The sequence below is a fragment of the Athalia rosae genome, chromosome 5, assembly GCF_917208135.1.
Source record: "Athalia rosae chromosome 5, iyAthRosa1.1, whole genome shotgun sequence".
Taxonomy (NCBI): domain Eukaryota; kingdom Metazoa; phylum Arthropoda; class Insecta; order Hymenoptera; family Athaliidae; genus Athalia; species Athalia rosae.
Genome location: NC_064030.1, coordinates 3309542 through 3334122, shown reverse-complemented (window position 1 = coordinate 3334122; position 24581 = coordinate 3309542). Strand labels below are relative to the sequence as shown.

Below are 24581 nucleotides of genomic sequence, written 5' to 3'. Positions count from 1 at the left end.
GTTAGTTTCTCTCAACCCTCGGGAAAATTTGAAAAAGGGAGGAACGGGTGGTGTTCGAGGACACTCGGTACAGGGTGAGTCTATACGTCGGGATCTTTGAAATTCAAAACTCATCGAGGCGCCAGGCGAGGAGGTTCTACCTTCTGCCTACCCTGTCGTTGTCTTCTCTCACGAGAGACAGAGAAGAAGACAGACGGCCATCTCCTCCTCTTCATCTTCTTTCATCTTTTTTCCACTCGTTTCTCTCTGGCGAGTAAGAGAAGAGCGAGCTTTTAAAACCAAGTTTCCTTCCACGACCGGATTACGCTCCTCCGTTGGTTCGTCGCTCCGCGCGCGTCTTTCCGTTTTCAGGGTCCGTCAGTCTCTCGCCCGTACCAACATTGACTGCAATTTCTCATTCGGCCGATAGAGAAAGGTAAGGCTTTGCCATTCGAGTATCCTCAGTTCATTCGATTGCGAACCTTTTCTTTTTCTAATACCATGGCAAGTTGATGTAAATAACATATTAGAATCGAACTCACTAGTCATTCGCAAGCGCCGAGAGCATACGCTGGTGTTATACCAATGGCATAGCCGATGTGTTGTACTCCACCGACGTTGCCATTTTACAATACGCAGTCGCTGCTTTGCTGCTTCGGTGCCGTCGACGCCCGGTATGCGACGACGGGGTGCGGTGTTGCCGTATCGATTGCTCCGGGCGACCCCCGCCATGAAACGTCGCCTTCTCACTGCCGTTGGTAGCTCAAGCTCCTTGCTCGTTCGCTAGGCTACGATATGTATATACATTTCACCCTGAAAACGTTCACCGCAACGACCACACAAAACATAGCGCATATAACGACAAAATTGTACGTACACACGTTAGACGTTGTCTACAAGTATGCGTGAATGTGGGTGTAGGAGTATAAAAGTTCCTATTAGACGTACGTACTACCGAAGTTGGGCAGAATCGTTCAACGGTAATTCCGTTGGTAGCTTTTGGGATGGGTCTTAACCGACTCTCTTGAGGCGCTTGTATGTGGTTACAATTTACAATAAAAGGCATGTGCATTATTAGCTTTGGCGGTATCCGTAATCTCTATGAGTTTATACAGAGAGGACACGCATACATTTTATGTATATAGGTGATGGACATGAAATGATGATGTATCGAGATTGGATATCTATCTCGTCATGGGCTAGGCATTCCTGTTACATTATTGACGAAAGAGTATATCCACCAACGATGCTTGGTAGACGAGTTATCCTACTTTTACCTACGAGTAAAGTAACAATTTTCAGATCAGAAGGAATGATAGTTTCATCGTCAATTCCAAAAGGTTTCAAAGTCGGTCGTTACATGGGATGTACACTCGGCGTAATCATAACTGGAGTAGTTTACGCCAAGTGAACGTACAAGGAAAAACGGTAAGTGGACGTTATACCGACAACTACCGGTTGTTCGTTAAATCGTGGACTGCGGAGTGCTGTCTTATTCGAAGAGTATATAAGGAAAGTGGCTGCTTCGTAGAAAAATTTACAACGATTCAATGCGGTAGGGTGTTATGCATCGGGGCGAAAGGTGTAGGCCTCGTGGATGGCTCGAGAGGAATCCTATCGAGCGAAATGAGAAAGTTTTCGAAAAGATTCACCGTTGGGGCGATCGCGATCCGAGCATCGGAGTCTGTGAGAGGAGTAAAATGGGGAACGAAGTTCGAGATCGACTTCTGGGTAAAGACTAGGCGCCGCGGCACTGCACACTTGTTGAGGGGAAACCTTCGGCAGCTACCGTCACCACCCCGCCTCTACCCCCTTCCATCCCACCCGCGGATCTATTTCCCCCACTCCGGGGGCCGAACAACGCGACCCTGACCTTGCACCACTTCCGCGTTATCCTTACGTTAGTAAGGTTCTAGCTATGCTCGTGCCTACTACTCGTTGTCACTTCATTTTGCTCGACCAATGATATCGACCCGGTGCCGAAAATTTCGGTCACCAACAGCGACCGAGAAAGAGAGAGTAGTAAATGAATTCTGAACAGGGGATAAGTGAGGTTGACGATCCCGGAAAATCGTACTCCAAACCGCCTGGATATATTTACAAAACAGATTTTGCAATGTAAGACAGATCTGGTTGTCGTAAGGACACGCGAAGAGAAGAAAGAAAAAATTATACGTGCCCAAACGTACTTTTTCTATGCACGAACACATTTCTCCTATGGCAATAATCTCGCGCTGTGATGGTTATTGATTAAAATGTGACACGACGTATCTCTACTATCATATTTTAACACGTGTGCACACACGCCTTACCTGCGCTGCTCGTATTATACGTGAATCTGTTTATCCATGTCGAGAGAGAGAATGATAGTTCGTAACGTGTGTACGCGTACAATCCATAGACAAACTTCATATATACAATACGGGAGGGATATAAAATTACCCGCGCGACTCGTGACGTGCGTGCGCGTTGTACGGTCCGCCGCTACGTATGCACATACGTGTCATGTACGTACGTACGTAGATATAATATTCGATATGTGTATACCTATAACGTGTAGCAGGGTTAGTAACCCCTGGTGGTTTGAACGTCGTCGGTTGACGAGCCACAGGCGTTCTCCTTTTTCTCTTTTCCGCTTTCCCGTTCCTTCTTCCTGCCCTGCCGCGTTATAAACCCCCGAACTACGGTGCTACATGCTGAATTTATTCCCTCGTCGTTTTCGACGCGAGTTTTCCCCAACACCCTTCGAGTAGCGCCTTTTCATCCCGCTACGGTTGTGCAGTGTATCCGTATACCTTGACGATCTCCCTTATCGCGATATCGCGTATAAAAGCCGATAGTAAAACGCGTGTCGGCAGTTCGCACGCGACGAAAATATCGCGAGTAGGGTAAAGAGGGAAAACACGGGAGTAGTAGGAGGAATAAGAGGACGGAATGAATAAGGAAAAGGGGGATAATAAAGGGTGGGGGGAATACGAAGTCTTCGGTTGCGTCAGACTCGACGGCATTCGATTCACAGACTGCATATCACTTCGGGACTCTGAAGGCGACGGTGCACGGGTTGTTGGTTCGCGGGAAGAACCCAAGAGACGCGATTAGACGCGGCGAGTCACCGGGTATCAGGTATAGACCGACCGCACGGCAATGGCACGACACACCGCGAGAGAACGGCAAGGGGAGAAGTGCTAGAAGTGAGTTTAAAGCGTGCCTACTACTCGATGATGCCGTTGCCGCAATCTATGCCGCCACGCGGACCCTTGATCAATGCATTGCTACAGTCGCCGTGCCGGAAGCAGTGCGGCAAGTTCAAGGAACCGTCGAGTCAACCGTTGGCGAGAGCGGAGCGAAATTAATGCATCGGTAACATTATGCACATTTCAAATAATAATCGCCGCTGGATCGTCCAGTTTTACTTCCTAGATGATAATGACGAGTGTGGGATTTTTCTCACAAGTCATGATCAAAGTTTGAGATGAAAATAACCGAAATTCTCTATTGTCTTATATATTATTTTAGGCTCTTCGTAGGCGTTGACGACCGATCGGCTATGAGCGAGAGCACAGGGGGTTTACGAGTAAATATACACGCTATGCTCAACGTGAAAGTCTTGGTCCCCTGGCAGCATCACGCCGACCAAATTAAAAGAAGGAGACAAAGAAAGAGATGTGGAAGTTGAAACGAGAGATGCATGGAAACGATGCCGACGAAGACAGCATTATTTGATCATGACGGTACCAGAGAGTTGATCATTTGCACGTTGCGACTAAAAATTGGAATAGCAATGTAACGTTGCAGCGTAAAGTACACGCCTACTGCAACACAGGCTTCGGTTTCGCTCAAAACGACGGATGTTTGCACAGGAAGTGGCGTTCGAAAATTTACCAAAAGAATAATGAGAATCATCGCGGTATATTCATCGAAAGTTTCTCCTGAAAAACAATAATCATTTTCCAAAGGGTCATGAATAATTTTACTCACCTTGATCCATCCTCCGTGAGCGGTAACCAACACGTAAAGTAGATACAAGTCTATCTCCTTCCCGCTGATTTTTGGTGGTCTCCGGAACGGCGTTCTGCGAATGAAAATAATTTTATAGTTGCAATGAAAGGTGATTGAATTTCTTCGTTTAAATTTAAATCCCGCTCGTTTCCCTCGTTTGTGGGAGAACTTAATATATATCTATTCCGATGTTTGTTAATATTGGAGGGTGTAATATAAAACTTTTATTTAATATGATGCAGCTCATTATGTTCTTCCGACTAGGCAACTCTGCGTGGCTTGAGTTAGCAACGACATACCTGTATGTACACGTGCGAAATTAAGAATCGTGCGTTTACCGTGTCAATAATGTGTGCGGGTAAAACTCCAGATTTTTTTATATGCCGATGGCGTTTTACGTTTCGTTGGCAATGAGACACACGACTCGAAACAATGCTGTTTTGTATAAATATTCGCGTAGGAGGCTTGTTAGAAATTTAATGAATCTCGAAAATTGATCGAGAGATCCAAGACTGACGGATCCGTGCGAGATAATAAATAATAATCGAAAATAAATAGATCACAGTTCGATGATACAGAGATATGAAAAAGTACATTGATATTTTCTCTACGGTTGGATAACCGATAAAATTGATAATTATTGAATGTAACAGCCTCGCAAGTTTTTAAATTATTTTTTTCGTTAAATGGATTGGAATTTTCTAAGCGGTCAAGGTTGTCCACGATACGAACTGGGACGAAATTATTTTAATTATTCGAATTTAGATACCAGAATTGAACGATTAAATCTATCGTAGACTTATCAGTAGCAGCTCAGTGATTCATATTGAACACCACAGAGCAAATCGAATGAATGAGAAACATGCTATTAAAGACACAATATATTCTATTTGGAGAAACGTAGATGAAAATGCTTCTTATAAGCTAAGAGTTGATTATGTTGAATGAAATAATTATAATGAGATTTTCGACCGTTAATTTATGCGATTTATGAGACGGGGTATTTTCGTTGAAATATTCCCATCAGACGTACAGATAATGAAGATGGTTGATAAATAGTTCTCTCCATATAACGATAATTACGAATGATAGTTGACGAAGCGGTCAAATGGATCACGGATTAACGACAATCTTACGTAAAATAATAGTGAGAATAACCAACAATAACAATATTATTAATCGTAACGAAGACAATGATGATAATATCGAGCGGCGTCGATCCGCGTACAGACTATGTAGATTACAATCACGATAGTAGTAGTACAACGAAGCAGGGAGTTGCAAAAAAAATCAACGTGACGATATAAGTGATCGTGATTCGTACTGAAAAAAGCTGAAATATCAATGAAAAATATTAGCGATATCTTACCCGCGAGTTTCGTGAAAATGATGGAGTCCCTTGATGAACCCGTCACGCTCTCGCTGATAGGTGACAGGGTCCTTGTTGAGGAATTTGGCCATGTTAAGGAACGCGTGGGCGTGTTAATTAAGGATCGCGCTAGGTTTACGCGAGCACATGTGCCGCGGGGGGGCATTTACGACAGGGTTTCAGTAACCTCGGACGGAAGTATTTGTGTCGGTTGATGTTTCTTCGACAACACCAGTTGGATAAAATTTGTAATTATTCGAGCCCCTTTCTTTGAGGTTTTAGTAGATGCGGCCGTAATGGTAATTGGGATTTTTAACAGGGTCGAGACCGAATCTCGAACCTTGGCAAACATCGAGGTGTATGTTACTGATCTGAGTTTTTGAACAACGAGAAAAAAAAATGTAATTAACTAACCGGAAATAGAACACCTTTTGAATAGTGATATTCAAAAACGGAACCTTTTTTACAGCAGTTGTATCATGTCGTGATACCAACAGAGCCGTGGATGAGGTTCAGGAGGAGTAAGAGAGAGAGAGAGAGAGAGAGCTGGTGAGAAACCCGGAGTGAAAGAGAGAGATATAATACATATATCTATACATATGCAGGGGCCAAATCCGCGTGCAAAACGATATAATAATTTACGAGTTTGTTATACGTTTAGCAGTCACTTAGGTTCAAACTCCGAAAATCCAAACGCACACTTGGTAAATTATTTTTTTTCTTGTCTCTCTGTCCTTTTTTTCCTTTTTATTCTCTTCAACTTTTTTCAGGTCTCCGTTCTTCTCCTAGAGTCGTAGCGTTCAACACACCCGGTCGACGGAATGAATAATAACTCGAACCCTTGTAGAAACACGCGACACGAGTAGATAGATGAATAAGACACACGCGACACGCGAGGTGTAAGGTTTGGCTTAAGGATGCTGCGAGTTGCGAACCGAAGCCAACAATCTCTTTCCTTCCCTCGAGTAGAAACGTTGCGCTGTGTTAACCACTAAAAGACTGTGTAAAAACGCAAGGTGTATCGTAACGTAAACGTAACGTGAGGGATAGTAAAGGCAAGGCGAAGGCGATCAGGAGAGTCGTCGTCGTCCCTCGTCGTCGTCGTACCTCGTTATCGAGTACCGTCCGCGAGTTCGGTCGGTTAAACCGACTCTCACTCACTCCACTGGCAGTACGCCACTAGGAAGCCACGATTACGGAACTTGTAATCATCGATTCACCTGTCACTTGTCACTGAACGCACGGTTAAACACCTTCCTAGCACTCGGTAAGCGGCACCAAACTGACCGGAATAATGGAAAAAACAGCCCTCACGAAGCCAGAAAGACCGCGCGCACGGGAACCCTTCTTTACCGCGTTTCTGGCCCTGGCTACGATGCCTGACGTACCCGACCGTATATCAAAATGGCGTCCCTTACGACTGGCATCCATTCGATTCGCCTGGCGGAATTCACCTACGAGACTCGATCAACGGGTTACTCGCACTCTTGCCACCTGTCTCCGCCGAGACCCTCGCCTATATTTAACTCATTTTATACACGGTTACGCCGCGGTACCAGCGTACTCTTTTTGAAAATACGATTCGTCTCTTGACGAAAATCCCCGGTCATGGAATATTTTTACTTTCAAAATGGATGGATGGTGCGCTACAAGCTGCGCTCCAAGACCAGTAGCGGATGTTTGAATCCACGAAGGTCTCACCGCTAGAGGCGTACACTACATTACACCTATATCCCGCCATCTCTAGAATATAAACCAAACACCAAACCGCACAAACATTGTTCTCACTTTTTTATTCATTATTAATCCCGTTGTTAAATTTTTTAATTCACCTGCACACACCTAATCCTATCCCTGTGGTACTCCGAACACTTCGAAAACTACGTTTCCGCTGACGCGAGATCAGAAAGATGCGAAATCGGAACAGATTGTTGAGATGTTGATTATTGTTACGAGTTCTACTACTCGGTGATATTCAATAACTCAACTGAACTACTAAGAAACACAAGTATACCACAAATTGATCGGTATTGAAATAAATAATTAACTGTTACAGGACGACCGACTAGCGCGGGAAAAGGTGGCGGGACGTTATAAAATTGACGAACGCCTCTGCTTATGCGGTGGCGCCACGATGCAGATGAATGTTAGAATCGATTCAAGAAACGATGTGAAACAATCGATAGATTTATATTTCGAGTTAATAGTTGACTTTTATCGATATAGTTTAACCAAAGTTTTCCGAATTTATTTGTGTTTGTATTGATCAGAAGAATTTATATTGTGACAACTATAAAATGACTTACAAACGGAGAAAATATCACAAGGGAGACACCCACTTAAAAAAAGCTTGGAGAACTAAACGTCGTACAAAAGATCTCGATGAGGTAAGACTGACGTTAACGAACTCCACGCCACCACGTGGTCAGATATCATTCATTTTTAGTTTAAGTGCTCCGAATTTTTCTAAAGCTTTATTTCCTTTGCCATTATTAAAGATAAATGAAGATATCAAGGACGTGAATGCTAAGGCATTGCTTAACCAAGAGGTTGACTTGGACAAACCTGGCGCTGCTCAACACTATTGCATACATTGCGCGTATGTATTTTCACTTTACCTAACCTCAGGATACCGGAATTAATCTTAGATTGTAGCTGAATCAAAGTTTTTGGGTTTGCAGGAGGTATTTTATCGACAACAAGGCTCTGCTTGATCACTTTACTACCAAAGTTCACAAGCGTCGGCTGAAGGCACTTGAATTGGAACCCTACACCATCGAAGACTCGGAACGAGCTGCTGGTAAAGGGAACTATGTGCCACCTACTAAACGCAAGATCGAAACTCAGCCAGGAAAAGAAGCCCAAAACATTGAAGTTGATGATGACGATTGCAGTCCACCAGCTACAAAGCTAATAAGGACAGAAGCTTAATTAAAAACAGAACTGAAGCTGATCTCATTCTTCAATTTCTCTAAGAATGGCACTCATTTGTACTAGATTATCAGGCCTGCTCCATTTAGCTGTCAGAAAAAGTGTTTCTAGTTTTAGCCAAAAACCGTCCCCGAATATATTAACCCGGTTTAATAGCTCTGCGTTATTTATTCCTGGGAATAAGGCGAATGAAACCTTTGCAGTGTTAACACCTTACTTCGACTGTGATGAACGTTTTTCAAACATGGATGAATTAAAAAAGAACTTGCAACTTCGAGGGTTGGATATGGATGTGGATAGCATAAAGAAGTCGTGGGATTTTTATAAAAAAGTTAATTCAGATCGCGTGTCAATAGAGGACAGAAGAGTCGAAGTGGCTACTCAAATCAAAGCTCGATCCCAAAAAACTGACCGAACTGAAAATGATGAGCTTGAAATTGCCCGGCTCAAAAGCCTTGGCAAAGTTCTGAGGGAGGATTTGAAAGTCTTAAAAGAAGTCTTGTGGGAATTGGAAGGCTCTGTTATTATTAAAGCATTAAAATTGCCGAATTTTATACACGACCAAATTCCTGAAACAGTTCCGTCGGTCCTTCATACAGTTGGAGAAACCATTTCTACCAATACCGGGAGTTCATCAAAGAATCATATAGAAATTGGCGAGCGCTTAGGCCTTCTAGATTATACCAGCCCTATGAATTACTACTTACTAAATGATGCAGCTCTTTTTGAATTGGGTATACTTCGATTGGCCAGCGACGTGCTCAGCTCGGTTGACATGCTGCACGTTACTGGTCTGGATTTTACCCGTAGTGTAATTGTAGAGGGTGCTGGTGTTGATCACGAAGATCATGACGTAACATTTATTCTTCAGGATAATGAAGAAATTGACCAGCATTCTTGCAATCGGATGCACCTTGTGGGGGGTGCAAGCCTGGCATCTTTTCTTGCAATGCATACAAAGCAATTGATCAATCCAAAAGATTTTCCTTTGAGGTATTATGCAACAGGGAGACAGTATAATCCTTTTTCGCGTACTATGCAAGAAGCTGGATTGTTTACAGTGTGTCAGTCTTCTGTTGTTGAAGTTTTTACAGTTGTTAAAGACTTTAGAAATAGTGAATATAGAGATGAATTCGATAAGATCATTAGGTTGACACAGCTTCTGTACGACGAACTTTGCAGTCACCATCGAACTGTGGTAAGACCGGCAAGAGAATTAAGGTCATGGGAGAGCATGCGTGTTTCATTCGAAGTCTGGTCTTCGTATCTCTCAAGATATGTAGAAGTTGGGCATATTTCCATGTGCGGCGAATATTTTAGCAAGAGATTATTGATTGGCTGTCAAACACCGCATGGCAGAACTTTTCCGTCAGTAATTTCTGGTACTATATTATCTGTTCCAAGGCTTCTCGGATGTCTTCTAGAACAATACCCAGACGGGTTTTTAATTCCAGAAAAGGTAAAAGAACACATATGTGTACCATCTTCATCAAACATATCTGGATGATTAATGTATATAAATTATTTACTGTACCCATGTAATTCAGAAATTCGTGATACAAGTTGTATTATTTGTATGAATAAAAACAGCTAGTCTGAGATAATGTACCATTTCATTTAAAAAATTGTCATCCGTTTGTATATACGAAGTTTTTTCAATTCAAATGTGATACGGCAGAATTGCCGATGACGTCAGCGGCAACTTTGGTTCCAATTTTTGTCGCGTGAGCGTTTTCCCTTAAGGGCTGAGCGCCATATTTCAAATTTTATAGCTGAAAGATTGAATAAAACACCGATCAACCTGTACAGCATTTTGACGATTTATTACCGTGTACCAATATCCTTGTTTATGAACGGAAAATGCTTAGCTAGATGATGGATCCAAGGGATGTATTAAAGCCTATTCTTCCCAAAAGAGGGTATTATTCAGAGCTGATAACCGGTAAGTTGCAGTTATTGATTCCGTCGCGGAAAAACATTAATCTTCGAGTCTGGGATCTCTTCATTCTTCACCCAGGGACCAGCGAACACCCGGTGTACCCCAGAGTGAAAGTTCACCCTACTGCTGCGCGTAGAACAAAACTTGCTTGGCAAGTTAGAACCGAGCAACACGCACCCCTTGTCAAAGATATCCCTTATACAGAACGACCCCACTCTCTAGGTGCAGCCGAAAGATGGATTTCATTTCCCGAAGACAGATCGATCGTTAGTTTCATTTTAATAGCAGTCGATCATGGACCATTTGTTGTTGATAAAAAAAAATTCTCAGTCCTTTCCGGCCGAGTCATTCGCGCCCAAGATTCAGATGCAGAGGTTCGTTGCGCCAAAACAATTACCCCGAAATGTTGCAATGGAGCGTCGAAGAAGACAATACAAGAATCTGAAGATGTCGATGACCTTAAGGCAGGAAAATATCCGTCCTCGTGATATTTTGCCTCCAGGGGTCATCCAGCCGCTCTCAACGGAGGAAGATAGATACGGTCTTTATCCCACTGTGAATTACCTGCCTTTAGAAGTATTCGACGACGAAACTTTTGACTGCAGGTCGTAGCTACTTTATAAATTTTTAAATTCACGTATTGAGGAATTCGGGTTTCTATTTTCGCTATTGAACACAGAACGTCGGAGGATTGGGTGAACTTGGGGTCAATTGACGGAGTTCGGCATCCGATCCCCGGCGAAGTCTTCGTAGAAAGACCAAAGGGACATAAAATTCCAGAAAATTTCGATGACCCTGAGAATGGGAACCAGAGTTACGATAGTCTAGATTATTTGTACGACTGGTACAACGCAGCGATCACAGATTACGATAAGCATCGCAGACTCTGGTCCGTATTCACCCTAGATGGGTACAAAAGGAGTTTTGTTCTTCCAAGGATTTACATACGTTTTTATGCCGAAGACGCGAGGACCTCTGCTAGAAGAATTAGCGATGCTTTAGCAGCGAGACGTAAAACGGAAGCCTGCATCAGGTAGCTAACAGGCTACTAATTATTCCACTTGTTGCCCACTGAGTTTCCGGTGCTTCGAAACTAATCGCTAATTCCTGTTAAGGTATAATTTTTATCTCGACTGCATGCATGTCGAGGGTATTCCGGGCTACCCGGAGAAGGATTTGACTTTGATTGAGGACCTAGCGCTCAGAAATGGAAAAGAGAAATACTCGGAGAAAAATAAAGCAAAAGTGAGTGCGGCAGTTTTTCATGGTACAGAGAAGGAGTTTGGAATGAAGCAACGGGTCCTTTTTTGGGGCCCGATGAATGAGGATAAAAAGACTGTTTTCATCATCGAAATAACGTACTAGGTCTTGAGGGAAATCAACCTTGAATATAAACGGACCATGTGCGACCTCAAGTGGAGGGAGATGATTGGGTGTTATCCGGGGATGTTCAAGTTCATCATTGAGGTACCCACACAAGAGGAACTACCGCATCGTGAGACTGGAAAAATTGCAACTGGCATGACGGATTTCGAGGTAATCAAGTCTTCTATATCGCCTGTACGATGCTGACTCTCCAGTGTGTCAATGTGATCTGGTTCACCAGAAAACTAAGAAGTTTTTTCACTGGGTTGTGCTCTGGGTCCGGCCGGAGATACACGAGGCGATGTCTTGCATAGTTACCGCCTGCTTGAAAATCGGGACTACGAATTTATTTATATCTAATTATGGAAAATCGATGACGTTGGACGAATTCGAACAGCTACAAACCCAAACGACGGTAACCGTTGTCAAGTACTTGAAAGAACCGTGGCTTGAAAAGATAACTCAGTCCGTCAGAATGTGCCTCAGAGATATCGGTAAAGGCTGGTTTAATCTCGATCAAAAATACCACGACGTCTATGAAGTCATGAAACTGAACAGGTTCATGACCCTGGCCATGCTTCGTATGCAGGTCTGTTTATAACTACGCGTATTATTATCATTTTCTTTCACGGTGATGAATCACGAGTCATTGGACAATCCGGTTTCAGAACGGTCTGCGAAATCTTGTAGAAAATTCTATGGCTCTTTATCTTTACATGCTGGAAACTCCTGCTCTGTGCACTCTTGATGTAAGCGAGGACTTCGTTTGGGGTGAGAATTTGATCGAAACACAATTCAAGCCGAGCAATTATCCAATTTTCAATATTGAACTTCTAATGAACGAGAGCGGAGCAATTTTCTCGATCGACATGGACACTGTTCGGGTATGCTGCAGTTCGTACGGAATGAAAAAAAAAAAAAGAAATATTGTTGTTGTAATGATATTACAGGAGTGGATATTAAGATAGATTAAATTTACTTTAGGCGACGATCATAAATCTTTTCGACAACGCATTGGCAATGTGTCATCAGATTAGACAGGTCCATCCCTTCCTACTCCGACATTTGAAGTTCCCATCGGATTTACTTTTATGCTCCGTGGGGCTAATGGAACAACATGTATGCCAAGTTCGTGATCGGTTGAATATTTTATACACAAAAGCTTTGATCCCCCTGAACGCTTATGCCAGGGAGTTCCAGAAATACCTAGAATTTTACGTACTGCCTGTGCAGCAGTACATCAAGTGAGCTCGAAGGAAACGATTCTTTTCCTCTGGAAAGAATACCGTACTAATTTTTATTGAATTTCGTCTGTCCTCGGTAGGGATTTTATGGAAGAAAACCATTCCGTTGTCGAGTTTAAAGATGAGATATCCTTTCATTTTCGCATGAAGCGCAACCTTGAGCAAAGCTTACCGTCGAATATATGGATCGGACCGTTTAACGTCAATATACGACCATTGAAAATGTTCCTGATCGAGAAGCGAAAGGAACTCGCTACCAAGCTGTTGAACATGTTCACCACACAGCTGCATCTTCAGATCGACGAAATTTTGAACGAGTATAAGAATATTCACAGAAAATTAAATGATGAGCCGTTCGACATTGAACGAGTTTTTGAAATGCGCGATTGGATGGAAACCATCTCCTTGACGGTCGGCGCACTCGACGATTCCGTGCAAAAACTCAAACTTGAGTATGACCTTCTCGATCAGTTCTGGTGGAACCTTTCCGACGAAGACTTCGCGCTCAAATACGAGGCAATCGGGTTTCCACTTCAAATACAAATCCAGGTTACTGATATTTCTCGATAGTGCCTCAACGATTTCCACTCTCGATACTATTTCATATCCTCGGGGGTTCGCGCAGGTGGAGGAAACCCAGGATCTCCTTCTTGAAGCACAGGACAGATTTTACAAAGTCCAATTAATGGACGAGGCTAATCTAGTTGAAAAAATAGACGGACTGATAGGGAATGTGACTAACATAGCTCTGCAATACGACATTAACAAGACTCACGAGATAGCGATAGACGTTAAGCGGGTCTGGAAGATTATCAAAGAGTGCCAAGAGCAGGGACTTCTACTCAACGAACGCCAGAAACTTTTTGGAACCCCAGTAACACCATACGAAACTCTATCGAGACTTATCACGGACTTTGATCCCTACAAGACGTTGTGGATTACTGCTTCCGGTGAATTTAATAAATTATCTTAGGAACAATTATGCAGTTCATCGGCGTAAGTTATACATAATTTTTCAAATCGGTTCAGATTGGCTCAAGTGGTACGAAATATGGATGGACAACCCTTTGGTAACCGTCGATGCTTCTCAAATCGAGATGCTGGTCGCAGACATGTTTAAAAGCATGACAAGGTGCATGAAGATATTCAATGAGCAGCCACGTGAGTTGCGGACGAGCGTTGCGTTTTTACGTGAACGATAATTTTTGGATATTCGAATTTACCTGGTGCCAGGGATTCAAGCGATCGCGAGTGAGATCAGAGAGCAAATGGACACGTTTAAACCTTACGTGGGTCTCATACAAGCTCTGCGAAACCCAGGGATGCAGCCTCGTCACTTCACGGAGCTGAGTGACATCACCGGGATCCAGATAGCCCTCACGCAAACTCTGACGCTGAAGAATTGCATCGTTTTGGGTATCATGAATTTCGAGGAAGAGGTGAAAAAAGTTTCCGAAGGGGCTGCGAAGGAGCACGCCATCGAAGACTCGCTCAACAAGATGCTAGCCGAGTGGAAAAACGTCACTATGGAATTCATCCCCCACAAAAATGCCGGTACGCCATGGATATTCGCGGATATCCTTTAAAAATCATTAATCATTGAGCGAAATCCATCGATTTTTCGTCAAAGACACCGACGTGATGAAGATCGCTGACGAGATAATCATGATGCTGGACGATCACGTCCAGACAACCCAGCAAATAAGTTTCAGTCCCTTCAAAGCCGCATTCGAAGACAGGATCACGGAGTGGGATAATAAGCTCAAACTCATTCAGGACGTTACTTTTTATTGGATGGAGGTCCAAAGGTGACAGGGATCGAATTTTTCAGGTAACTCTTTTATCTCGAAATAATTTTTTTTTCCTTCGATCCGCGTTCAGAGCGTGGCTGTACCTCGAGCCAATATTTACCTCGGAAGACATCAGTCGTCAGCTGCCAGTCGAGGCCAAAAAATACAACGTCATGGAGAGAAATTGGAAAAGGATCATGAAGGCGGCACACGCCTGTCCTACGGTGAGCTGGAAAACGTTCGATTAAAACATGGGACAATTATTACCCTGCGGATCGTCCCCTACTTTCTGATTTCTTTTTGCATTCGTTTATAAAGATCATAGACATTTGCCCGGATCAAAGTCTCCTCGAGAGTCTGAAGGAGTGCCTCAGTCTTTTGAACTTAGTTCAGAAGGGACTGTCCGACTATTTGGAAACCAAACGGATGCTGTTCCCCAGATTCTTTTTTCTCAGCGACGACGAACTCCTCGAAATAATAGCACAGGCGAAAAATGTCCACGCTGTACAACCCCACCTGAAAAAATGCTTCGAAAATATCCACAAACTGAAATTCGAGAGCGATCTAACGATCACGAACATGTACTCCGCCGAACTCGAAGAAGTTACTTTGATACCCGCCATTGTACCATCGGGAAATGTTGAGGATTGGCTCGGTCAGGTGGAGGAGGCAATGAGGGACACCCTGAAATATGTGATCGGTGCTTCCCTCGAACAAGTTGAGACTATTTCTAGAAAAGAGTGGGTCTACATGTGGCCAGGGCAGGTCGTCCTATGCGGAGGTCAAACTTCCTGGACAGCGCACGTCGAAGAGGGAATCAGAACCCGTACTCTCAAGGATAGCTACCAGCAGATGCTGAGACAGGTGAGCGATCTGTAGGTGCTTTATTATTTCCGGAATGAAAATTCGCATCCTCAGCTCGACGATCTGCGAGATCTGGTGAGAGGGGATCAGACCGAAATTCAAAGGATGATATTGGAGGCTGTCATTGTCATCGAAGTACACGCGAGAGACGTGACGGCAAAATTGGTCAACGAAAACATCATCAATGCCAATGACTTCGACTGGATATCGCAGCTTCGCTATTACTGGGTAGAAGACGAGGGGCTCATGGTCCGGGCGGTGAACGCCGAATTTCCTTACGGGTATAGTCCGAGTAGTTTTTTTCGACCGAAACGAAATCGTTTTCCTTTTGTTCACGCGTTGCCATTCAGGTACGAGTATCTCGGGAACAACGGACGTCTTGTTATCACGCCTTTGACGGATCGTTGTTATTTGACTTTGACCGGTGCTCTACATTTGAAGTTCGGCGGTGCTCCAGCGGGGCCGGCCGGAACCGGGAAAACTGAAACGACCAAAGATCTTGCGAAAGCTTTTGCTATCCAGTGCGTCGTATTCAACTGCTCCGACCAGCTGGATTTTATGTCGATGGGGAAATTCTTCAAGGGTCTCGCCAGGTAAGTACGGAGGGGCGACGAGAAGGCTCTTCGAAAAGTTTACACGAAATTTGCAAACCGCCATTATTACAGCTCCGGCGCTTGGGCCTGCTTCGACGAATTCAACAGGATCGACATTGAAGTATTATCCGTAATTGCGCTCCAAATATTGACGATACAAAAGGCTCAACAGATCTCAGCGAACAGGTGATTATTTCAAGTGCAAGATAAATTACGAAGAGGATTAATCAAAGGGCTCGGCTAATTAGTTGAAAAAAGTCTAAAAAAAAAAAAAAAATTAGGCACGATTCCAATGGGTTGAATAGCACCGCGTAAATTCCAGGTTCGTATTCGAGGGGGTTGATCTACCGTTAAGACCGTCGTGTGCCGTTTTTATTACGATGAACCCCGGTTACGCGGGACGTACGGAGCTCCCGGATAATTTGAAGGCTTTGTTTCGCCCGGTTGCTATGATGGTCCCTAACTACACCTTAATAGCTGAGATATCGTTATTTTCCTTTGGATTTTCCGACGCCAAACAGCTGGCTGGAAAAATAACATCAACTTTCAAATTAAGCTCCGAACAGCTCAGTGTACAAGTGAGTTACCGAATTTTATATTACCAACATTTGTTTTTTTTTTATCCGCTGACATCGGTAGTCCTTTTCACTTTTGTGTCTGTCGTCGTAATATTTCGTTCACCATTTTAAAGCCGTTTGCCTTCTCGGGTGTAAAAGAGCGTATATCTATACAGCGAAATTTTTTATCTGCCACCTGTTTCGGCAAACATTTTAACCCGCTGGAATATCTTTGACGGTAAACTGAGCGTCGATATTCAGCTACGTGCGAAAATGTGTGGAATAATCGCGCGAATGTGCTGTTTATTCTGTAAGCTGACGGCAGTAAAGGCCTCTAGGAAAGGGGCGAAGAAAAACTATAAACAAAGCTCTGCGTAGTCTGGATTCTCTCTATCCTCTGGTGTTGTAGTAGAGAAGTTCTGACGAGGTAGAATTTATCGTTATCGGATTTCAGGATCATTATGATTTTGGCATGCGAGCAGTGAAGACGGTGATCGCAGTTGCTGGCAATCTAAGGCGCGAGCAGCGTAACATGACGGAGGCTCAGATATGCCTGCGGGCTTTGCGGGATGTGAACGTGCCGAAGTTCCTGAAAGACGACTTAAAGCTGTTTAACGGTAAGCAATATTCACCGATCTAACATCTACGATAATCCAATATCAAGGGATTATATTATTTAGAGTAACTTTTTTGGGGATTTCACTTTTCCCAATAATGAAAACGTTAAATCAACGGTTCGAGGATCAGTTCTCGATGAGTATCAAACCAACCAATTTATCTCCTTCTCAAATCTCTACTGCAGTACAAGTTCATAGCCACTTGAAAATTTTAATTAGGATTATAGTATCAAAAGCTACAGAGAGTTCCTTTTCGTTGGTAATTTATCAAATCATATAATTAATTAGATTGTCGTGAAGCGAAAGAGAGAGAGAGCCAGTCGTAAGGGTTGACATGCATACAGATTGCATTCATCTCTTGAAATCTGATCGTCGTAAAGCAGACGTTTCATTTTCATTTTGTCTCAGGAATCGTCTCCGACCTCTTTCCGAAAATGACTGAGCAGGCCGTAGACTACGGGATTCTAGAAGCTAGTATTCGCAAGTCCATCAAGACTAAAGGCCTGCAGGACATTGATGGTAAGTAATTAATAAACCCACACCTAGGACGACTTACGGAGACATTAATTTTAGCAGGATTTCCGCCGAACTTAGTCAGCCTCCTTAATGGGCTTTTCAAACAAAGATAAATTAGAGAGCCGGACAGCTGTTTATTTTTACGATAATTATAAGGCTGTAGGGGTCGACATCGATAAATGAGAGTACCTTCTATCCGGTTTTCACAGTTTCATTGTCATTTTATTTGCGAACAACAATGAATATTCTATAATAGCGTCTGCGGCGGAGGCGTTTTTATATAAGCTTTACTTACAGAGAGCTTTTTGGCCTCGAATTTAGGTCTTATTTTTTACTATTTCCAAAAAGACCTCATGAATTTGTCGGTATTTATGATCCAATGCTCGTACTTTCAGTCTTCCCATCCACGTTTTTATTTTATCTTTTTTTTTTTTGTTTTTTTTTTTTACAAAATTTAATTATGTATGCAAAATTTTTCTGCATTTTTAGTGTTGAGAAATATCTCGTTGCAAGGTTTATTGGGTTGACTTTAATTCGTCCGTCCGTTTATAAGGCTCCATAGCCCGAGACGCGCATTCCCCCATAAACTTGCCCGAGAAAAGCAATAACGTTGCTAAATTGCTTTCGAGGTAAATTTGCAAATGGTAATCGTAAAAACAACGTAATTTGCTGATCTATTCGAATTGCAGGCATTTCTGCTCGTGCCTCTCTATGATAGCCTTCTGCAATACCCCTTTCGATAGAAGGATTAATAATCGCCATTGCGCGGTTGGTTTTTTTTCTTTCTTTTCTTTTGTCGCTCATTCCACGAGCCGCGTCAGAATACCTCATGATCTGCAGACTGAAAATTCTTTCACAAAACTACACCCCTGGTAAGCTATTATATTCAAATTTTAATCGGTGGGTATATACATAGTTATTTCCCCGTGATCCAGTATGTAATCCAAGCGGTTCGCTAAATCCTTTCAATTTCCTTCAATAAAAATTCCACCGCCGTCAGGAGAGGAGCAAAAAAAAAATCCTTTATAGTGGCTTTCAAATTTTTTTCGTCACGTTTCACCTGAATTTCGCATTGTTAGAGTTAAGTAATGCGACAAAAGAATCCCGAAATCTTTGGGTTTTTATTTTCTATTTTTTTTTACCTCAAGAAAAATTGCTTGTGGCTCATTTTTCAGTCCGGGTTGGTTATTTTTGACACTCAGAACTTATCGCACATTACTTACTGACTTTATCCCTTCAAAGGGAGCGATTTTGTTTAACAAGTGCAGCTTATATATTGTTTGCTGAAAATAAAAAACTTGGTAGTTCAAGACGAATAAATAAAAAGTTTTGATACAATTCGGCAGTGCAGAAAACATAAATTGAATAAATGAATAAAACAAATCACGCGTGGTATTAATTTTCTATATTTCTGTTTGACACCAACATTACACGAAGGGGTGAAGCGTATTTTCGCCACATCCACAAAAATTCTGCCACGAGGAAAGTTTGTGGGATATTTTTTTTTATTTTCCGTCTTTTCCTTCGTGGCAAAGTATTATAAGTCTCTGGGGCGAATCCCCTCGAAGGGTGGATCTCAGAATGATTCAGTATAACTGGGTATATTCCTGTTCCCTTATAAAATGAAAAAAAATAAAAATAAAATAAGTAATGCAAAATGAAAATAAAATGAACGTTCTACAGAAGAAAAGAAATTCACCTTACGCGTCACGCTGTCTTGGACTCCTAAATTATGTCGATCAAGTTGCTAATCCCGAGACCCGGGCAATCCTAAGCCCTTGCGGTTTCGAGTCTTGAAAAGTTCGTAACTTCTCACAAATTTTAACCAACGTATAAGTTGCACGAACTCCCTATCTGCAGCACTTCGTATAGCTAGATACAAGACCGTCCAACTTTTATTATATTTATGCGTATTACATGCGTGGGGTAAAATTGCCTTCTGAAAAATAAATTGAACGAACAAATATTTTCTAAATAACGAGCGTTGAAATGAAATTATTTTTATGACCTGACCTTCGTAAACACATTTACCAAGCAAAAAAAAAATCATTCATATACGGTGTAAACTTTGTCGATATTTTCATGTACCGGGTATTATAGGCGTTTTACTTATTTTTTGTATACTCATTATCTACTTTTATTTTACAACGTCATAACGATGACGAATTTTCCAGCACACCTATCGCTCTGTAGGAATATATACAGCACTCGAACGGCGAAGAGCTTTTATCCGAGATTTTGTCGGATTTTTTTTATTCGTTTTATTTTTTCCTCTCTCTTTATTGGCTAACCTCTGCTCAGGTAAGCTGTCGAAATCCATAGGCTAACAAATCGTGCGTCCGTCAATTTAAATTCGGATAACCCGGTCCGCGGATACCTTTATTTATATACGAGAGAGTAAACAGCGACGAAAGCTATGGGGGACCCTCGTAGGGAAGCGTGTTATCCAACCCTTGCCACCCTCGGCGATAGAACAACCATCGGGCGCACAAACTAAACTAAAGCAAACCCTCGGGCATCAATCACTGGTTGACCTCGTTTCTCTCTATCAATCTACGACGGACGCAAATGCTGATTACTTTCTGACTGACGATAGTTACAGATCTACGTTAAAATGAAGTACTGATCGATCTCAATCTTACTTATTTATTCATTCGTTCGTACTTATTGTCAGTCGCTGGATCAAGAAGACGTAAATTATAATTATTCCGACCGACTTCGAATCGAGCTTTTCAGAGATTGTTACAGGATATTTATAAACTGAAATTAATTTGCTATTAACATTAGCATTTAATATCGGGATGATCCTTAGGGGTCGTTTTGTAATATTAACGCTGATTGGTGTGTGCAGAGTAACAAAACTTTCGCAGCATCGGAGTAACCGGAAAGCTCGAATACCTAAGCTCCTCGGTCGTCTTTGTTAATTGGCGTGATTCTAATTGGGAATTATACCTCGCCGCCACAATTATTCGTCTCCGTAGGTGGCGTACCTATTAAATATTACAGTCCCGAGGGGTCGAGGAGATAGCTTCGCGAAGTTTACGAACTGACAACTCGATCCTATACACCCATGCAAAATGGAGAAAAAATACGAGAGATTGATTGGTATATCGATTTATCAAACAACGACAGGACCCTCTCACTTCGTTGGCAGAAGGCTGCGAGTTTTTATACGTATACATACATATAACTTGGTCTTTCTCGTTTTGCAGAATACGTGAAGAAGGTGATACAGCTTTATGAGACGACGGTCGTACGTCACGGTCTGATGCTGGTGGGGCCTACCGGATCGGGGAAAACGAAGGTAGGCAGAAAAAGAATTCTTTTCTACGCCTTTTCAGACCTCGTAAAGCCTCCGGACGAATCGAGTTTCTAGCTCGATTCCCCGTTCAAGTATAAGCAGAAGAATGACTTTTGGACCGAGAAAAAATGAGCGGAGATTGAACTCGAACTGTCTTTTGAATTTCTAGCTAAATCGCAGGAGCGGATGGGGTGGGATATCCTAATCTTAATAATTGCACTTTTTAAGCTCACGCAAAATTGGAGAATTGAAGGTCACCCGGGGAATTATAATTTCAGAGATAAAGACTTTCAAACGATTCATAAAACTCCGTCGTTGTCGTCGAATTACACGTAACTACGTACCAACCTATTTGCAATTAAAAACTAGACAGCCTTTAACCGTCGCCTATACATTTAAATAATCTGCGCTTTTGTAATATCCGATGCTACGAATTATACGACTTTTATCCGAACACGTAACTCGAACCCCCGACAGAGCTTAATGAGCTATTAGAATTATGCTCGAGTTTTAGACTCGGATATTAGACCGTGCCGAGCAGGTATACGGAAAAAAAAAAGCTCGCGAAAAGTGTCGGGCTTATCCTGATTCCGAAACCTCTTTCCAGGTTGATGAAATTTCCGAAGGGCTTGTTTACATAGGTGCCCAGAATTTTTCGATGAAACCGCGGATAATGTGTGTGAATTAATTACATTCACGCCGAAATTCGCCACGTTATTTTCGGCGTTTCTTTACCCCCCGATATATCGAGGGATCGCATTAACGTTCACGGTTACTTTACCCCTTGATTAACGATCCATGATTTCTATCCCGTGCGGAAGGTCGAGTCAAGGTGTAGGGCAGGCGTTAATCAATCGATCTATGGATACCTTGTTTATAATAACCGCCAAAGCACTCCGCGTTATTATTTTCGAGCCTCGCCCTGATTCGGCGATCGATCGTGATACCTGTTATGCCATTTATCTTATAAGCACGCCCAACTTGACATCCGTATACCTATACGCGATTTATTTGCTGATTTACCAAGTGGCTACGCGTACGCGGATGACGGGCCTGCCTATTTGTCTTTGTCGCCGTGGAGTATTCGGTGTCGTTTTTACCGAATAAATATTGAATTACAACTTTCTTCGGATAAAATTCGTCCGCAGTCGCTCACTTTCGAAATCATTTCCAACGGAAATGAATCCGTAGGCACGCGGCTTATCGGGACTCCGTCGCGGGGGTATGAGAGTGTAGTGCGGTGAATATCGACGATTCGTTCTCAATAACTTCCTGTGTACTTGGAAATTTCAGAAATGACGAGAGTCTTTTACCTTTTCAATATCCTGTTCGGTAGTGAGTCGTAATGATTTTCCGATAAAGTTTGATTGTTCGTTCAAAGTAGATAGATATTTTTCGATACGTATAACCAACGATTTTCGTATACTCGAAACGTGAGTGCGAAGAAAGCGCGACTGAAAATCTTACAGGAAGAAATCGAGGTCTGCGAATGGGGTGCAAGGGCCACGACCTGGGCAACAATAGCTCATCAAATAAACACCGAGCTTTTTACTTTTTATCTCTCTTCCCCGGTTTATCTCTCCTCGAACTCCACTGATCTTTTTCTACTTTTAGCGGAAGATAAATATTTTGTCGCATTCATACATTTCAGCGAGTAGGATGTGTAGTAGATGTATTGCTTGTACAAGACCTTTCGTACGTTTCTTATTTACTCAATTACACCAAACGTTTACGATTCTTTTTCTAGTACCTACGACTACATCCCTTGTACGCCGTGTGTTGAATTTTCATCTCTTCTTTTTTCTTGAAAAAAAAATAACGCGAAAGAAATTCTCCGTCCGCGATTTCTGTCTTTTTTTTTTCTAATATTTGCTCAATTATTTTTCGGACACGGTGAGCCAGAAAAAAAGCCACGCTGCAAATTTTCAAAAATACAAAACGGCCCGTTGGAATGGTCCAATTCCGATCCCCTCGTGGAAAATTTACCCAAAAATACCTGTAACTTGTAGAGGGAGGAGGTGCGTATTAATTTTTCCACAGTTCACGTGACCGTAAATCTTTATTCATAATAACATATTTATAATATCAAGTAGATAACGCGTTACAGAAACAGCAGGGAATTATAAATATGATATTGTATGTATTGTTTATTCATATATGTATATTTAATCACTAGATAATTTCATTGGAGGGGATGGATATATTACGCCGGTGATAATATTCATTTTTATTTATCAATTTTTGAGAAAATAAATTTTGCGACGAACAGGCAATCAAGTGAAGAATCTACATTTATATTTATACAATGATAATACGATCATTATTATATCATCTTTAATTATTGTTGAGTAATAGAATTATTTCGTTTTTTTTTCTCTTTTTATTTTGCGTATAAAAATCAGCTTAATTTCTATGCTAAAAAATATAAATCAAAACGCTTTAGCTTGCCTATTTGTAGATGAGACTTTCCACGTAAGCTCGACCTATTACTTTCTTTTTCATCATATTTGATCGACGTTGAAAACAAAAGTTTTATCTTTCATGAACAAATCTCTGGATTAAAAAAAAAATTCATATCATCAAACGATCGAATTTGCGTGGAAATTCTTGCGTACGTAAATGCGGACACTGAAAAAACGTTGATATACACTAGGGTGGGTTGAAAATAATTTTTTTATTTTAATTTTTGTAATTCAAGTATAAAATCAAAAAATGACGTGCTCTTTGTTTGACTTGAAGTTGAAGTGGAGTAAAAAACAATCACAATCGACAATTTTAACATGTTTCTTATGATTTTTTACCGAAAAATATTCGAATTTCTCGCTCTACGAGGGAGCCCGAGCTTTGCTGAAGTCAGGTAGCCAGCAGCGTAGCGCTTTGTTGTGAGACGTCACCTTCGGGGCTGAGCAGAGGTGACGCCCCACAACAAACCGCGTGCCCGTGGCTACCTGACTCCAGCTAAGCTCGGGCTCCTCATAGACCGAGAAATTCGAATATTTCGACCCATAGATGGATTGCGACGAATCAAAGTGGGTCTACGACTAAAACCAATCGATATGTCCTATAATTTTTCTGCTCCCAACAGCAAATAATTGATGATTACTCGATCGATTGCATGAGTAGATGATTTTGGATTTCAGATTTGGATTCCTGAGCTGATTATATGTGAAATTACTCTTGAAAAACCGAAAAAAAAATTCGATTTTTAAGCAAAAAATAAATCATTATTTTAATTGGGTTTAATATGCTTTTCTTACGTATTTTGACCTCGGGAACCCGAATCTCGAAGAAAAAATGATCTATCTCTAAAATTGACTGAGTTATCGCCAATTTTCAGCTCTTTGGGGTAAAAATTAAAAAATTCATTTTTTAGTCTATCTTCATGTAATTTGAGCTCAGGAATCCGAATCCAAGAGAAAAATTGATCTATCTTCAAAAATGACCGAGTTATCCCCATTTTTTCGCATTTTTTGGCATGAATTTGAGGATATCTTAAAGGGAAAAATTCCTAGCTCAA

General features: G+C 41.9%; 4 protein-coding genes and 1 long non-coding RNA gene across 11 annotated transcripts in view; 4 read left to right on the top strand and 1 right to left on the bottom strand.

Moving 5' to 3' along the window:
* The window catches only part of LOC105692918 (AT-rich interactive domain-containing protein 2), a 31010-nt gene extending 23634 nt beyond the window's left edge, over positions 1-7376 (bottom strand). For 4 of the 7 annotated variants that reach the window (XM_012412475.3, XM_012412477.3, XM_012412480.3 and 1 more), the window contains exons 1-2: positions 5348-7375; positions 3958-4051 (exon numbers count right to left, since the gene is read on the bottom strand). In XM_012412475.3, coding sequence (XP_012267898.2) covers positions 3958-4051; positions 5348-5439 — 186 coding nt within the window. In that variant the 5' untranslated portion in view covers positions 5440-7375. Of the gene's footprint in view, positions 1-3957; positions 4052-5347 lie in introns of all 7 variants that reach the window. The other 3 variants (XM_012412476.3, XM_012412483.3, XM_012412482.3) reach the window with 2 other exon arrangements.
* LOC125501054 lies at positions 906-3938 on the top strand. The gene is made up of 2 exons (XR_007278567.1): positions 906-3339; positions 3496-3938. It is a non-coding gene; the product is annotated as an uncharacterized LOC125501054 (long non-coding RNA).
* LOC105692921 (zinc finger protein 593) lies at positions 6506-8433 on the top strand. The gene is made up of 4 exons (XM_012412486.3): positions 6506-6614; positions 7404-7734; positions 7846-7946; positions 8029-8433. Exons 2-4 carry the CDS (start codon positions 7645-7647, stop codon positions 8276-8278), a joined length of 441 nt encoding a protein of 146 aa, XP_012267909.2. The 5' UTR covers positions 6506-6614; positions 7404-7644; the 3' UTR covers positions 8279-8433.
* Positions 8325-10084, top strand: LOC105692919 (serine--tRNA synthetase-like protein Slimp). Its single transcript, XM_012412484.3, has one exon. It carries the CDS (start codon positions 8325-8327, stop codon positions 9783-9785), a length of 1461 nt encoding a protein of 486 aa, XP_012267907.2. The 3' UTR covers positions 9786-10084.
* A 472-nt stretch (positions 10085-10556) lies between these two features.
* LOC105692888 (dynein axonemal heavy chain 1-like) overlaps positions 10557-24581 on the top strand; it is a 64805-nt gene continuing 50780 nt past the window's right edge. The window contains exons 1-21 of the mRNA XM_025746897.2: positions 10557-10822; positions 10897-11250; positions 11333-11462; positions 11583-11753; positions 11824-12171; positions 12251-12466; positions 12567-12826; positions 12907-13375; positions 13452-13776; positions 13856-13987; positions 14060-14380; positions 14457-14634; positions 14708-14840; positions 14935-15480; positions 15535-15761; positions 15831-16073; positions 16146-16259; positions 16396-16651; positions 17085-17247; positions 17656-17766; positions 20976-21067. Of these exons, the coding sequence (XP_025602682.2) occupies positions 10584-10822; positions 10897-11250; positions 11333-11462; positions 11583-11753; positions 11824-12171; positions 12251-12466; positions 12567-12826; positions 12907-13375; positions 13452-13776; positions 13856-13987; positions 14060-14380; positions 14457-14634; positions 14708-14840; positions 14935-15480; positions 15535-15761; positions 15831-16073; positions 16146-16259; positions 16396-16651; positions 17085-17247; positions 17656-17766; positions 20976-21067 (5028 nt within the window). The 5' untranslated portion in view covers positions 10557-10583. The remainder of the gene's footprint in view (positions 10823-10896; positions 11251-11332; positions 11463-11582; positions 11754-11823; positions 12172-12250; positions 12467-12566; positions 12827-12906; positions 13376-13451; positions 13777-13855; positions 13988-14059; positions 14381-14456; positions 14635-14707; positions 14841-14934; positions 15481-15534; positions 15762-15830; positions 16074-16145; positions 16260-16395; positions 16652-17084; positions 17248-17655; positions 17767-20975; positions 21068-24581) is intronic.

Excerpts from the sequence above, each read along its gene's own strand:
- LOC105692921 (XM_012412486.3), top strand. The coding sequence starts at position 7,645 with ATGACTTACAAACGGAGAAAATATCACAAGGGAGACACCCACTTAAAA. Across the intron at positions 7,735-7,845 it reads GTACAAAAGATCTCGATGAG|ATAAATGAAGATATCAAGGA; the intron begins GTAAGACTGACG and ends CCATTATTAAAG. Across the intron at positions 7,947-8,028 it reads CACTATTGCATACATTGCGC|GAGGTATTTTATCGACAACA; the intron begins GTATGTATTTTC and ends TTGGGTTTGCAG.
- LOC105692919 (XM_012412484.3), top strand. The coding sequence starts at position 8,325 with ATGGCACTCATTTGTACTAGATTATCAGGCCTGCTCCATTTAGCTGTC.